Genomic DNA, 14,648 nt, shown 5'->3' with positions numbered 1-14,648 from the left:
CTAGTTCATCCCAAACTACTGTCGTTAGAGTCCCCCTAATTTGTTGTAAAATGGAAATAATCTTGTTTCTTTTGCCAAAAGTGACTTTATGAATTCCAAGGTCACTATCCTGCAAAGTAAAAAAGATTATTTTTAACTTCTGTCTTTTCCCTTCTTACCTTGTGCCATTTGAAATTATTTACGGATTGTAAACTTCTTAAATTTCGCTAAGTACACAAGTACTAAAGTGTACTAAAAACTTTTAAGCAGCGTATGCTAAACGCGTTCAATATTCCCCATGTTTTTATTGCACTTCTATTTATTGCACGTGTTATTTGTTGCATTTTCAAGAGTGCAATGGCACTGCCTCAGGACTGTTCTGGAACACTCAAAGGGTCTCCAAAGATGCTTAAACGCATTCAACGGCTCCAACTACACAGTGCGTACAAATCAGTTTCATAGCTTCTCGCATACTCCATGTCTTTTACCCGGTTGCTTTTTCAAACATTCGTATTAATTTAAACGACATAAAAGAATAATGCTGGTACATCTAAAGAGAATGTACAATCAGGTCACGCTATTATGTTCAAGTTATTACGCAACAGAACAGCAATTACTGACTTAATCAAATGGTGAGACTTTAATCGAATTTGAGACTTTGCACATAATGTTGACCCATTCTTTTCAGGCAGTTTGTCGTTTTAGATCTTTGTTCCTAGTGTATAAAAATTACCATTCAAATTTTCCCAGAAATAAAAAAAAAAAAAAAAAAGACACTATCTCCATAAGATCAGTATGCATTTCCCTGAACACTTTACAAATTAACTACTGAAATTAAAACAATGTCAGTAATATTTGTTGGTTATTATTTTCTTATTAGAAATCGGATACATTTCCTGTGCATCCAAAACACTACTATGTTCCTTCACAGAATACAGTATGCATTCATGTATAAACCTTATCTGATGCATGCTGGAATCCCTGGTAAAAATAATCAATTATATTTTATTATTTAATTTATTTTAAAATGATCTTGTACTTTCACGTATCCTCACCCCCATAGTAAGCACAGCTTACAGGAAATGCGCCGAAGTATAAATAAACATACCAGTCCACAAAATAAAGTCTATTATCGAGATACAAAAGCTCTTATTGGCATCTTGCTTCACTTAAAATGTGTAAATCCAAGTAATCCTCCTTGTTCTTCAGGTTTTCCAAGTTGGTTTTGCTTTTAACTCTTTTCCCACAACAGTGTTTGAGTTTTAAAATTCAGCCCTCGAGACATATTTTACCATGTTAACTTTTGAGTCTCTTAAGAACCAAGTTCATGCATTATTAAAATCGTTATCAAATTATATCACTGTTGCAAATGGCTTTGTCCAAAATGAGTCAAAAGCAATTAAAAACATGAAAACAAGTGTGCATTACACTAATCTATGTAACAGCAACCCGTTGTTTCGAAAATATGCAAACATGCAAAGAGCATTGATTCACTAATGTATGGCACTTTGGACAAAATATGTACATGAGCACAGCAGTCATTATTAGTTGTGCAATCATTCCAAATACCTCATTTAAAATACTTGGGATGTCATAAGCAGATTCAAATCCTCAGTATTTCCCCAGCATGAAAAAAGAACGGTTGAGTTCTTGCAAAGCAAAAAAAAAAAAAAAAAGGAAAAAAAAAAAAACCGGTGGTAGCTTAAAACTCTGCCAATTGCACTTTGCGTAGAATAATCAGTGCTCTCCCTTTTAGTGTAAAGATTCTGAAACTGAAAACGGTAACTTGGAAAAAAAGTTCAAGTTCGGTTTGAGCATGTCCGAAACGCACTTATCATGGGCCATCCAACAGCTGAGCAAACTAAGTTTTCTAAGCGCTGGCAAGTCGATCACAGCCGGGCGTTTTGAAACTCGCTCATTTTGATTTCCCCTCATTATGAACGGAGAGGACGTACACAAAGTAAAATGTGCTCTTGTGAAGACTGGTCTGCAGTGTTAGAGAGATTCTTCCTCTGATTCGCTGTCCGTGTACGGCTTTGTCAGTCTCACCAGCTCTTCGCCGTCCTAAAACACATGAAAATATGGACTCAGATTTTACTGACTCAAGCGGGAATATAGTTTCTGTCCTGATAATATACAATTTTTAAAAAAACTGCTCAGAACTGCGTAGCTTTAACCCTTGTATAAGATTAGTTGAAGGTCCCATATTGTACACATTTTCAGTGTTGTATTTAAAAAAAAATGTTTGTGTGGGTTTTAAGTAGGGCTACGTGACATATTGTATATTTATCATCATCGAAATATGAACATGCGAGATAAACACATCACAAAAGACTGCTTGAACTGTGATGAATAGAATTTATTTTAATTTATGTTCTGTTAAATTTATTGGCTGTTCATGTGCAATTTGTTCAATAAAAGCATGTTGGAAATTATGTATATAATTCACAGAGCAAATGTCAAATGTCATTTTCCACAATGTGGGACCTTTGACACTACTGGTAATTGAAAGCAATCCTCCTAGAAACTCCGAGAACATTCTTCAAATGGTTAAAGCAGGGGTTCCCAAACTATGGGTCACGACCACATACTGGGTTGCCCAATTTGAGGATGGGGTTGTCTCAAAATTTGGGGGATATATGTGAATGTTGGCTAGTACACGTTGGAATAACAGAAGAGGTTGTAGTATATTGCCCATAGATATCAAAATACTCAAGGCTAAATGGTGTTAGGCAATCGGCGTGTGTGTGTGTGGGGGTGGGGTGCTGGCGTCTGAAATTTGTAAACATTAATTTGGGGTTGCATCAGAAAAATGTCTGGGAACCCCTGGGTTAAAGGGTAAAAATCTGTAATGGCTATATGCCAGTTTAGCAAAATGCTCACGCAACTTGCTAAATACAAACACCTCCTCGAAAGCCTGTGAGGGGCTTGCAGCTTTTTGGCAACACCGTCAAGCACAGCTACAAAAAAAAACCAAAAAAAACAAAAGTGCACATGTGCTTAAAGTTGGGTGAGCATGTAGCTGAGCTAACAGCACCCTCTACAGGCTAGCATTTGAAAGTACAAGAGAGGGGGCAAACAGAGGCTCGATCACCGTTTGTCACTAACCCTCGCGTTCATTGCAATGCAGGGAGTCGCAAAAACAAAGCGCCTCGGCCTGAGGAACTGAGAAAACCGGTTTGACAGCGTTTGACGTTCGGCGTCAAGAGCCTTTCCTCACCCCCAGCGCTCTCTCGGACACCTCCCCGTTGATCACCCGCAGTTTCTCCCGCTGCAGGGCATACTCCGGGTCCCCCGGCCTGCTGCGGTTGTAGATGAAGATGGCCAGCAGCACCACCGGGGCCTGCAGGAAGAAGTCCACGCTGGGCCGAAAGTCGAACAGGAGGAGCGAGAGGGAGGTGATGAGGACGGTGGTGATCTGGCCCGTCAGCACGTGGAACATGTTGTCCCGGAACTTGAGGATGAAGGCCACCGACAGGCCCAGCGCGGCCGTGACGAAGACCAGCGCCACGGAGAAGACGTTGTGGCCGTAGAGCAGGCCGCAGTGGGCCGCCAGGGCGCGGGAGTGCGGCTGCGCGCCCAGCGTCAGCCCGTTGAAGAGCAGGCCGAAGACGTACAGCTTGCTGTTCTGGACGAAGATGCTCTCGGTCAGCTGGTCGCCCTCCTTGAGGATCTTCTCGTTGTAGATGTTGGCCATGGAGGAGATGAAGCACTGCAGCAGCAGCAGGACGTGGCCCAGGCCCAGGCCCTGGCCCTGGCCGCTGAGGTTGCCCTTGAGACCCTCGCTCCAGGCCCAGCCGCTGCCGTTGCCGTGGCGCCGTTGCTCCGCCTCCAGCCGCGTGAACGACAGGCAGCTGTTGGACGCGGCGGAGTGTTGGGCGAGGACGTGCACCGCGGTGTCGTGCTGCCCTTTCCCGCCCGCGGCGTTCGTCAGGGAAACGATGGCGAGGAAGAGGATCACCAGTGACGCCCACTGCACCCAGGACAAGCGCCGCCTGTTGGGGGTGGAGGGGGGCGGAGGGGGGGGGGGTGGTAGACCACATCATCAGTAAAGAAGCGAACCGTGACCGTACGAATCCTTCACTGCGCTCCCTCCTGTCAATACTCACTTCAGCACAATCCTGAACAGCACCGCTGTGGTCAGAATGACAAAATTGGAAAACAGTACTGCCATCGCCTGGGTGAGACACAAAAGGAAATCAGAATGAAGGACGTGGGGGGGGGGGGGGGGGGCGGTTGGGCGGTGGCACGAAACGTTTCACCAGCACTGAGAGAAGGTCCACGAGGAAGGGGCTTACAGGCTGCAGGTAGGTCAACACGTAGAAGATGATCATATTGTCCAGGAAGTAGAGGAAGGCGGGAATGGACCATTTCATGTAACTGAGGAAGGCAGTGCAGGAGGTGCAACCCCATTCTTTGTATGAACGGCCTTCTGAAAACAAGACATTCAAGTTTGGGAAACAATGCGATCTTGCATATAGGTTTCTCTTTTGTAACATACCATGTATACATATACAGGGAATTATTTGTGGCAGTGGGACAGCTCTGTAACTGAATATGGTCACACCACGGCTGTGTGTAGCATCTGATTTCTTTAAAAAAGCAAAAGCAAAGTACCATTCTTGAATTGTATTAGTACACCTTCCCATACGTACCCTGAATCATTACCCTCAAGGACATCAGCAGACAGAAGACCAGCTTAATGGCCTCTGCAAACAGATTCACAGAGGCAGGAAGGTAGTCATATTTGTCTTCTGCAAACACAGAGAATACCAAAATTAATTCATTAAAGCAACAAAAAAAAAAAAGACTTTCAGATTCCTTCTATCTACTTAACATCCTTTCCAATTACTCAAAAACATTTTTGGAAAATTACGAAATAATTGTGAGGAAAACTACTGCAGCCGGACAGCAAAAGGTTGCATGGAGCCACGACGCCAGAAGAGGACATTACCTGCATTGGCTGAGAACTTCAGGAGGAGGATGCGACTGGTGCCCAGAGTAACGAACCCGAAGCCGAGCGCCAGGGTGTAGGCTGAGGATCGTGAGCAGACGCAGAATCGTGGGCAAACGCGGCAGGCCATCGCGGCGGGACGGGGCCGCTTCCAACACAGAGGGCTGCAGTGTAAGGCACAAAATCGCATTATCGGGTATAGCTACCCAAACAGTCACGGAATGCTTTAGAGCCCTTTAGAGGCGGCTCACACCAAATGCGAGGGGCACTACGTGCGTGACGACTTGACGCCTCCGTAAAAGGGGCTGGACGCAACTTGTCTGCGGTGACTGGGCAATCGCACTCTGTCGATTGTCAGCATTCTTAACATACTTACGGCATCGCGTTTTGCGATTTTGGAGAGTTAGTGACAAAACCATAGCCTAAATATCCAACATCAATCCCCGCCTCCATTTCCATGCGATTTGACAGCAGAAAAAAAAGGAAAACTTTTTTTTTTTAACACCTAAAATTAGCGAGGTGCCCGGCAGCGCGAGGCTGAGCGCACCAAGCAGGTAAAGTGCGTTTGGTGTGAGCTGCCTCTTATTGGGCAATAATGACTAACGTGGCTAACAAAATGTCCACCAATGACAAGACAGAGAAGCAATGTGGCTACTTAAATAGTTGCTGGACCCTGCAGAAAAAAACAAAAACAAAAACAGCTTAAGCTAGGTTTTGAAACTGATGATAGATGGTATTTCAAGCTGATCATAGCTGGATTTTACACGAGGGGAGTACTGCTAACAACGGTGGCACAAAAAAGGCAAAACAAATCTATTATCTGAAGAACATTATTTCAAGAATTCGTTAATGCAACATTTATGATGTTCGTATAATTTTGAATCTAGTGATGTGTATTTTCTTATACGCAATATAGATTGCTACAATTGCAGACTTATTTTAGCTCCAAGGGGTTTTAATAAACCAGTTTGCATCCATGACCGTTTTATTTCTCGCCAACGCTAACATTAGTCAGAATACAAAATCACCCCCCAAATTAATGAGAACCTAAGTGTGAGGTAAGTTAGGAATTTAGTTACGGTCAGCTGACTTGGGAACATTTCCGTAGATGTAAGACGTACGAGTCAACTTCTTACGTGGAAGTTGTAGACTCTTACATATGGGTGATTTTAGATCTGACATACTAATGGTGTTAACAATACGACATGAGTCCATGACACACAAACATAATAATAATAAAATAATAATAATAATAATAATAATAATAATAATAATAATACGATCCAACCAGCTATTACGAACTTTGATTAGCGTCGTTGCTTGCTCGATATAGGCTATTGCAACCAAACGCAGATCTAACATGGAAAATTACAAAATTGACTAATGTACAGCGTCCCCTACACACACACACAAACACAAACACAAACACAAACACAAACAATAATGTGACTCTTAAGTGAATTGTGATGTACCTGGCCCTCCGTTTGTCTTGCACAACACAGCTGTCCTCATACCCACGTCTACTTCCTGCTTCAATATTGTGATACTGTGAGAACACATGCGCAGTATTCATTGAATTAACGCTACGTCACCTTTTGAGAAACGTGTTCTTGGCTTCTGATATCAAATTCCAAAGTACTCTCGGTCCCTCAGGCAGCAGTTTGTGGACCAGGAAAACGAATTGCGATGGCTTTAGCTAGCTAGCTCAGTAACGTAGATACAGCTATATTTGTTTCAAAATACATGAAAGAAAAGCTTCCTGCGAAGTAGTATGCACAGAGTCTGTGGTTGACTGAGGTGAACTTGCTGCCTTCCAGGCGTAAGGAAAGGAAAGGAAGAAAAGGTCATTGCGTGCCATACACACGGTATACATGTATTACACCTCATTTGTGGCCCTTACACAAAGGTTATTTTATCGGATTGTAAAACTTCAAAGTTCATTTAAAGTACAATGAACAGACAGTGTTGTGTATGCTCTCATCAAGTGTATATTTTGAGTCAATCCGCAGTACATATTTCAAGATCCAGTTAAATTAGAAGTTAATTAACTTTGGATACATGAAAATCATCCCCAGTACTTATTTCCAGTCTCAGTTTCCAGATGCTTTGATTTGCGACTCACTGCATTGCAATGAACTTTGGTTTGTGACTTGTTTGCGCAACCAAGTACAACTCACTGCTCCCCCTGGCTAATCAGAACAATTCTTCAGCCAGGAGGTACAAATACCCAAGTTATTATAATGGGTATCACACTAAGTTGCCATAATTTAGTTAGCCAATAACCATGTCCATGTTAACATTCATTAAGAATGTTTTCACAAGACGTAAATCGAATCACCCCAGCATTAGCCAAGGTAAGAGCAAAACATCCAAATAACGCGAGAAGAGAGCTATGAGTTGCGGAAGTGACTGTCAGATGACAGAGGTCATGTGGTCAGCCAACTGCTGGTGGGATCAGTAAACAGCTTTCGGTTTTGCAAAAGAGAAATATAGTTAGCGATAAACCGTATCCAAACTGAAGATTGACAGTTATCGTCTGTGACACGAAAGACCACCAGCTAGCTAGCTATGAGTATGCAAAACGTAATAAATTCCGTGAAAGGCACCGCTCTTGGAGTGGCTGAGTTTCTCACGCCAGTACTTAAGGTAAACCGTAGCTGGCTAGCTAGCTAATGTTAGCGGCCAACCATGATTGGGAGGTTATTTCACGACAGTGTTGTTGAAATTGGTTGTCTGATGTACTAGCTGACTAATTTTAGTTCGTGTAACTAACCGGTTACTATGGGGTTGCGATAGCACACTGCTAAGGCGGTTTGCTAGCTACCGTTAACTATAAATTAAAGAGGAGCTCACTAGCTATTCATTAAAGTTCACTATCTCATTCATAATACACGCTGTTCACTTTAGCCTGCATAGCAAATATAATACATGTTCTTTCGCTTGTCATTTTTTTACAGCAGCAACTATTTTGTTGAGGCTACTTTTTCAGTTCTTCACCTGGTTTGTCGTTTGTCAATTTAAAACCTTTCAAACGGCCAAATGTGCAAAAACGACTTGCACAATTGGCCTCCCAACCCCGGATTAGGAAGTGATACCAAATTCTTGTCATGTATGACATGGAATAAGTCTGTGTGGCTGTTGGCTTAAGTCAGACATTTTCTTCATTTCGTGTGAAATGTCCCATTTCAGAGAAGTTGCCCCTCGAATGTTTATAAACGTCGATACGCTAATCGGTTAATTTCTGCGATGTAGTAGCTACAATGTTTCGTCGAATATGACCCTGCTGTAAAATCCAGCTATGCCAACTTGACCATCTTTAAAATTGAGCTGGTCATAAACTCGTATAGCTGGGTTTGAGTTGAACTGGTATAACTTGTAAGTTTGCAAAACATAGCTTGAACTGGTCAAACTATGTCGAGCTGGGCGCTGGTCTGTACAGGTAAACCAGCCATTTGAAAACCCATCTTGAACTGTTTTTTTTTTTTTTCAGCAGTGGTTACAACAGAGCATGGTTGTGTTGTGATCTAAATTCGCGTTTACATAGAATATCGATTCGATGAATGATCTGTTGTATGGTTTTGTTTTCCCCAGGAATCGAAGTTCAAGGAAACGGGTGTCATCACACCAGAGGAGGTGAGGAAATGGCCCGTGCATTGGCTCATCGGATGTTGATTTTGCATCACTGGAAGCGCAGTTGTTACCTCATGAAAATTCAGCCCTTCATAGTGGTAAACGCATGATCTGTGTAATCACGCTGCCAACATAAGGTGAACTGTCTTATACGTAAGTTACAATAAAAGCGACATCCGGAAACAATCTTACATTACATTGCACTGAAGCAATAAGTACATTTAAATGTTTGACTTTGAACACTTTTGAAAAACTCAGTAAATGGCCCACTTATCGAATGTAAAATTGTCGTAATGTAAAATCACAGAGCCGATAGAGCTTATAATGTGAAATGCGAGTATAGAATCTCAATTGATACGTTCGGTGTCCGAGTTTCGGCACTGTTCGCCTGTGCATGAACGGCCTGCGGAGTTCAGCTTTCACCACAATCTCTCTCTCTTTCTCTCGTTCTGTCCAGTTTGTGGCCGCAGGAGACCATTTAGTTCACCACTGCCCCACATGGAAATGGTGAGCTGTGTGTGTGTGTGTGTATTTGTATTATATACACCCACTGAGCCCTTTATTAGGTATTCATTAGATTTTTTGGGGTGAGAATTTTGGACTCATTGGTCTTCCGCTGCTGTAGTTTATTTGACGCTTTGTGTGTTCACAGATGCTCTTCTGCATATCACTGTGGTTATTTGCGTTACTGTCACCTTCCTGTCAGCTTTCTCCTCGAGAGACTGTTGGCACCAACAATCATTCCACGATTCAAAGTCACTTTGATCACATTTCTTCCCCATTTTGACATTTTGTCTGAAAAACCGCTGAACATCTTGACCACGTTTGCATGCATTTATGCATTTAGTTCCTGCCACATGATTGGCTGATTAAATATTTGCACTAACAAGCTGGTGTACAGGTCTACCTAATAACGTGCTCGCTGAGGGTATAGAGTGCAGTGCCTAAGTATTTGGACAGTGACACGATTTCTGTCGTGTAGACTCTATAGCCTACTCCAGCACATTGGATTACAAATGAAAAGAAGAATGTGAGGTTAAAGTACGGTCAGCTTTAATTTCGGGGTATTTACATCTGTATCAGGTGGCATGTAGAAATTACAGCCCTGAAGAATAATCTATGTTCATTTCGCTACTGGCATATAAAAAAAAGACCTGTGATTTTTTTTCTTCTTCTTGGGGAGACAGTCGTCTGGCAGTCGTAGGGTTGCCGGTTCGATCTCACCCTGGGTGTGTCGAAGTGTCCCTGACCCCCAATTGCTCCTGACAAGCTAGTTAGTGCCTTGCATGGCAGCCAATCGCCGTTGGTGTGTGAGTGTGTGTATGAACGGGTGAATGAGAAGCATCAATTGTACAGCGCTTTGGATAAAGGCGTTGTATATGAATGCCAGCCATTTACCATTCTTCTTCTGGCAGGGCATCGGGCGAGGAGGCCAAGGTGAAGCCGTATTTGCCCAAAGACAAGCAGTTCTTACTGACGCGGAATGGTGAGGCCTGCTGTGTGGCGTGCAGTAGGTTACACAACATACTGTACTGATCCTCTGTGGGGAAGGCCTCTCTCAGACATAAAACATGTGAAGACTAGTCCTGATTATAGGCAGAAGTACATTGAATCTGTGTTACATCTGCAGTAATAGTGACATTCTCATTAAAAGAGAATCTACATCCAATAAGGGTATTAGCTTTTTAAAAAAACAAAAACGTACACGGTGTATGTGTAACGTGGGTTTTTACATTCTCTGTGATTAAGGAACTTTGTACTGGCCCAACACGGTGAACCGTGTTTAACTTTGCATATAAAACGCCGAGAGATCTCAATCTTGCAGACTATACTGTAGGGAGCTTTTAAACGGACAATTGCTTAAAAATCACCTAAATGATGATAGAAGTGAGGAAATGGCTGATTGTAGTCTCTCTCGTGCAGTCCCGTGCTACAAGCGGTGTAAACAGATGGAATACTCCGACGAGCTGGAAGCCATTATCGAGGAGGACGACGGGGACGGGGGATGGGTGGACACCTATCACAATTCAGGTGGGTTCCACTCCACCTGGCGGCTGCTCAGTCGTTGCTGTTTTTCCACATCTTTCACTTTATGGACAGAGTTGTACTGTGCCTATCTTAGCCCTAGGAAGAGTAGGTGTTTTGTCATGTTTAAAAAATAAAAATAATAATAATAATACTAGTCAGTGTTCTAGAACTCCATTGCTTTCAATCACCAGTAGTGATTGTTACATCAGCATTAGAATGTTCAGTTAAGAGCATTCTCATTGCATATTTATGATCGTACACCTTAAAAGGGTTAACTGTTTTTGGGGTGAGAATCCTGCAAGTTGAAAGTTTGATAGCGGGGCTAAAGTGTCATTTTGCTTTTCTTGTTATAATTACTGCTTCCCCTGTGAATTATGAAGTGCAAAGATGAAGATTGTCTGTCTGTATTCCTCACAGGTGTAGCGGGCGTAACAGAAACAGTAAGGGAAATCACATTGGACAATAAGGTGGGCTTAAAAACATCACATACTGATAAAGGCTATACATAAATTGACACGTATAGACAGTCCGATATGTCTGATTGAAATAAAATGCTCAAAAAAAGATAAAATGCATTATAACTATTATAACTCTTATCCTAATAGAATTGCTCAGAGAAAAATATTTGTTAAAAATGTAGAAAAATATATGTCGTTTTCTTTTTTGGTCAGGGATACCCCCAATATGTTCACCAATGATTAAATATTGTCTATCTGTGACACTTATTATTGTTGGAAATAATTTTGGGAAAAGTTGGATTTAGTAAGTGTCCTCCTGCTTGATTTCATTGAATCATTATTAAAGTAGAACATTTTTTATGCATTTGAGAATTAAAATATGATATTTCTGGTTGTGGAGTTGTTGACGGTATTCGCTGTGTTTTCAGGACAACAGGAACATGAACGTGCACTCGGGCGCTTGTGGAAACGATGAGGATGAAGATGAGGAAGGAGAGGCAGCTGACATGGAGGGTACGTATATCACCTGAATCTAAAACCCACCTGGATTCTTTCCCAGGGCCGCATGTGAAAACCAATCTCATATTAATAAAATCACGAAAAAATAACTCTGTCCTATGATCCTTACAGAGTACGAGGAGAGCGGACTCTTGGAAGATGAGGTAGAGTTTATTCACATCCCTGTTCCCTGTATTCCACATGTACTGTTCCATGTAGGCCACAATTAGGGTAAAGGCAAGCCTTAAAAGCCAGTTTATAGTCCAGTGACAGAGCATCACTATGCCTTGACAACATCCAATGCCACATTTATGCGGTTTATACTCTAGGCGACTGGTGTGCGTTTGTCCCTTTTGCTGAGGACAATGTCGGGCGACAATACAGCGCTGGGGCGTGTGTCGCTCAGTCCCTCTGGTGATGTTGCACCACACACACATCCAGCTCTCCTCGTCCTCCAATGCCTGGGCCCGGCCCCAGCTCCCCCCCACTCCTCTCTGGGTGGGCCTAGGCCTGACTCAATAAGGCCTGAGCCCGGGTCCTGGGTCTCACACAGACCCCCACAGAATAGTTCATGAATGTTCTGGAAGTTCAGTCAAGCCACACTCTTGTCACTGGACTATAAACTGGCCTTAAATACACACGCACCCTTGGGCCCTGCTGTGCTCTCAGACCCCTCTCTGCTGCCCCCTGCAGGCCACTCTGGACACCAGTAAGGTGGTGGAGGCTGGTAAACCCAAAGCTGACGTGGGGGGGGAGGACGCCATCCTGCAGACCCGCACCTACGACCTCTACATCACCTACGACAAGTACTACCAGACTCCCCGCCTCTGGCTCTTCGGCTATGATGAGGTACTCGCCTGGCCTTCGTAGATTTCGAGAGCACTTATGTACAGGGCGGCCTGTAGCGTAGTGGTTAAGGCACATCACTGGGAACCCCCAAGGTCGGTGGTTTCGAATCCCGGTGCAGCCACAATAAGAACGGCACAGCCGTTGGGGCCCTTGAGCAAGGCCCTTAACCCTGCATTGCTCCAGGGGAGGATTGTCTCCTGCTCAGTCTAATCAACTGTACGTCGCTCTGGATAAGAGCGTCTGCCAAATGCCAATAATGTAATATTTATAGTAGAACTCTGGGTGGCCAACCGTAGTATGCTAGTGAGGAAGTTAATGTACTGCTCAAGGGTTCTAATTATATTTATGTGAGTGTCCTAGGACTCCTCCTACTTTCCTCTAGGGTCCTGAATGCACTCGTCCCTCGGTTTGATTCAAACTTTGTTGTGCGTCGCTCTGGATAAGATGTGATGTAATGTAATATCCAGTCCTCAACACCTGTGTCAATATCACACCCCCTGTGTTTTCAACAGAGGTGCATTTCCGATTGTAAGCTGTGAGAAGATTCAGTGCAGCTTTCCTACAATAGCTTCCATTATCGTCTGCTGAGAAATTGCCCATAATCATGAATGACTATTCCCACTCTGTTAGAGGTAGTGTTAAGTAGTGTTAAGTCCGTGAAGAAGAGTGAGCTATGCGTTAGGATGTGCCAGGGATGACCTCTAGCAACTTGAGGACAAGTTCATAAAGCAGGGGAACTGGAAGGTAATCAAGGTTGCTGGTGAAATGACTGTTGTTTGCGATGAACGTGAATGTATACAATGGCAGTTGGAGCAGGCTTGGTTTGGAACAGATTTAATTAGAATCGCACCACGGAGCCAAATCTATAAACCCACTGTCAAATTAAAAGGGGTGATAAGACAGACGTGTGGCAGACATATTGGTTCTAATGTAGGCCTTTGTTTTTATATCGTCAATAGCGAAATATATTGAATAGATCATATTTCTTTTTCATTAAAATAAATAAATAAATCTAATCCATTTCATGGAGCCCTGCATTAGGAAATTCACTGTTCTCCTATTAATACGCTAACAGGATTTCTTTGTGCGGGGATGTTCTTGCTAACTAGCCTCCATTCCGAAGTCCTTGCTCATAAGCCCTCAGTATTTGCACGTTTGGGTCTTTTGATCCAAAACATTAACCCTGGGTAGAGGAGTTTTTTTTGGAAGTCGTGTTCTAGAACTCCTCTGCGTTCATTTAGCAGAGTAGTGATCGTTACATCAGCATTGTAATTAAGAATATTCTAATCACATGTGAAAGAGTGGCTCAGTAATTCAGCCTCACTCCGCCTACTGCACGGTTTTGAAAAAATTAACTATTCTCTGACCAATCAGGTGCATGTAGTATTGATCTGTTACCAGCTGGCTTTCCAACAATATTTTATACAGTGCTCAGCGTAAATGAGTACACCCCCTTCGAAAAGTAACATTTTAATCTGTTTAATCTGTCACATCTGTTTAACTTATAACATGTAAGTAAGGTTAATAATATAACTTAGAGAACAAAATTTTCAGTTTTACTCAAATTAGGGTGATGCAAAAATGAATACACCCCACTGAAAATCTCTGGAGCAAAGCTAAATTTTACACTACAAATGTCAAATTTAACAATAATCAACCACAGGTGAGTCTCATTATTCATTACACAGGTGTCCAGCAGACTGTTGACTATAAAAGGGTGTTACTTCCCTTCCCATTTCATGTTGTTAGCAATGGCACCACATTGAAGAGAAATGTCGAGAGACCTGAGAAAGAAAATAATTTATTTACACCGCAAAGGTGAAGGCTACAACAAGATCAGCAAAGCTTTACTTATCAGTCAGAATACTATAGCAAAAGTGATACAAAAATTTAAAAAAGATGGAACTGCAACCATCTCACAGAGACGTCCAGGCCGTCCATGGAAGTTACCACCTCGACAGCAGTGTCTTCTGATGAGAAGGGTCGAAGAAAATCAGCATGCAAGTTCACCAGTTATCTAAGGAAGTAGAAAGCCAAACTGGGGTGACTATTTCTCGTGACACAATACGGCGTACACTGCAGAGGAATGGCATGCGTGGGTGCCGTCCACGAAGGAAGCCTCTCCTAAAGCCCAGGCACAAAAAAGCCTGCCTAGAGTTTGCCAGGGCCCATGCTGACAAAGATGAAGACTACTGGGACTCTATACTCTGGAGTGATGAGACCAACATAAATGTTTTTGGAACTGATGGCTT

At 42.8% G+C, this 14,648-nt stretch overlaps 2 protein-coding genes across 3 annotated transcripts in view; one reads left to right on the top strand and one right to left on the bottom strand.

Moving 5' to 3' along the window:
- Window positions 1–596: 596 nt before the first annotated feature.
- slc35a5 (solute carrier family 35 member A5) lies at window positions 597–6,610 on the bottom strand. 2 transcript variants are annotated; one of them, XM_061226909.1, is made up of 7 exons: window positions 6,406–6,610; window positions 4,934–5,097; window positions 4,635–4,733; window positions 4,278–4,411; window positions 4,089–4,156; window positions 3,200–3,974; window positions 597–2,043 (listed from the first exon to the last, which is right to left on the bottom strand). In XM_061226909.1, exons 1-7 carry the CDS (start codon window positions 6,504–6,506, stop codon window positions 1,975–1,977), a joined length of 1,410 nt encoding a protein of 469 aa, XP_061082893.1. In that variant the 5' UTR covers window positions 6,507–6,610; the 3' UTR covers window positions 597–1,974. The 2 variants fall into 2 exon arrangements, with proteins under 2 accessions (XP_061082893.1, XP_061082894.1); XM_061226910.1 differs by lacking the exon at window positions 6,406–6,610 and adding an exon at window positions 5,310–6,374.
- A 740-nt stretch (window positions 6,611–7,350) lies between these two features.
- atg3 (autophagy related 3) overlaps window positions 7,351–14,648 on the top strand; it is a 10,553-nt gene continuing 3,255 nt past the window's right edge. Inside the window, exons 1-9 of the mRNA XM_061227274.1 lie at window positions 7,351–7,579; window positions 8,525–8,566; window positions 9,021–9,070; window positions 9,979–10,049; window positions 10,487–10,594; window positions 11,009–11,058; window positions 11,478–11,562; window positions 11,680–11,711; window positions 12,241–12,396. Coding sequence (XP_061083258.1) covers window positions 7,502–7,579; window positions 8,525–8,566; window positions 9,021–9,070; window positions 9,979–10,049; window positions 10,487–10,594; window positions 11,009–11,058; window positions 11,478–11,562; window positions 11,680–11,711; window positions 12,241–12,396 — 672 coding nt within the window. The 5' untranslated portion in view covers window positions 7,351–7,501. The remainder of the gene's footprint in view (window positions 7,580–8,524; window positions 8,567–9,020; window positions 9,071–9,978; window positions 10,050–10,486; window positions 10,595–11,008; window positions 11,059–11,477; window positions 11,563–11,679; window positions 11,712–12,240; window positions 12,397–14,648) is intronic.

The sequence above is a fragment of the Conger conger genome, chromosome 17 (assembly GCF_963514075.1).
Source record: "Conger conger chromosome 17, fConCon1.1, whole genome shotgun sequence".
Classification (NCBI taxonomy): domain Eukaryota; kingdom Metazoa; phylum Chordata; class Actinopteri; order Anguilliformes; family Congridae; genus Conger; species Conger conger.
This window is presented reverse-complemented; position numbering and strand designations above follow the sequence as displayed.

What these genes read in the sequence shown, in the direction of transcription:
- slc35a5 (XM_061226909.1), bottom strand. Translation starts at nt 6,506, where the DNA reads ATGAATACTGCGCATGTGTTCTCACAGTATCACAATATTGAAGCAGGA. An exon ending in CTTGAGGGTAATGATTCAGG is followed by an intron (nt 4,412 to 4,634) that starts GTACGTATGGGA and finishes TCTTGTTTTCAG; the next exon opens with AAGGCCGTTCATACAAAGAA. An exon ending in TGTTGACCTACCTGCAGCCT is followed by an intron (nt 4,157 to 4,277) that starts GTAAGCCCCTTC and finishes TGTCTCACCCAG; the next exon opens with GCGATGGCAGTACTGTTTTC.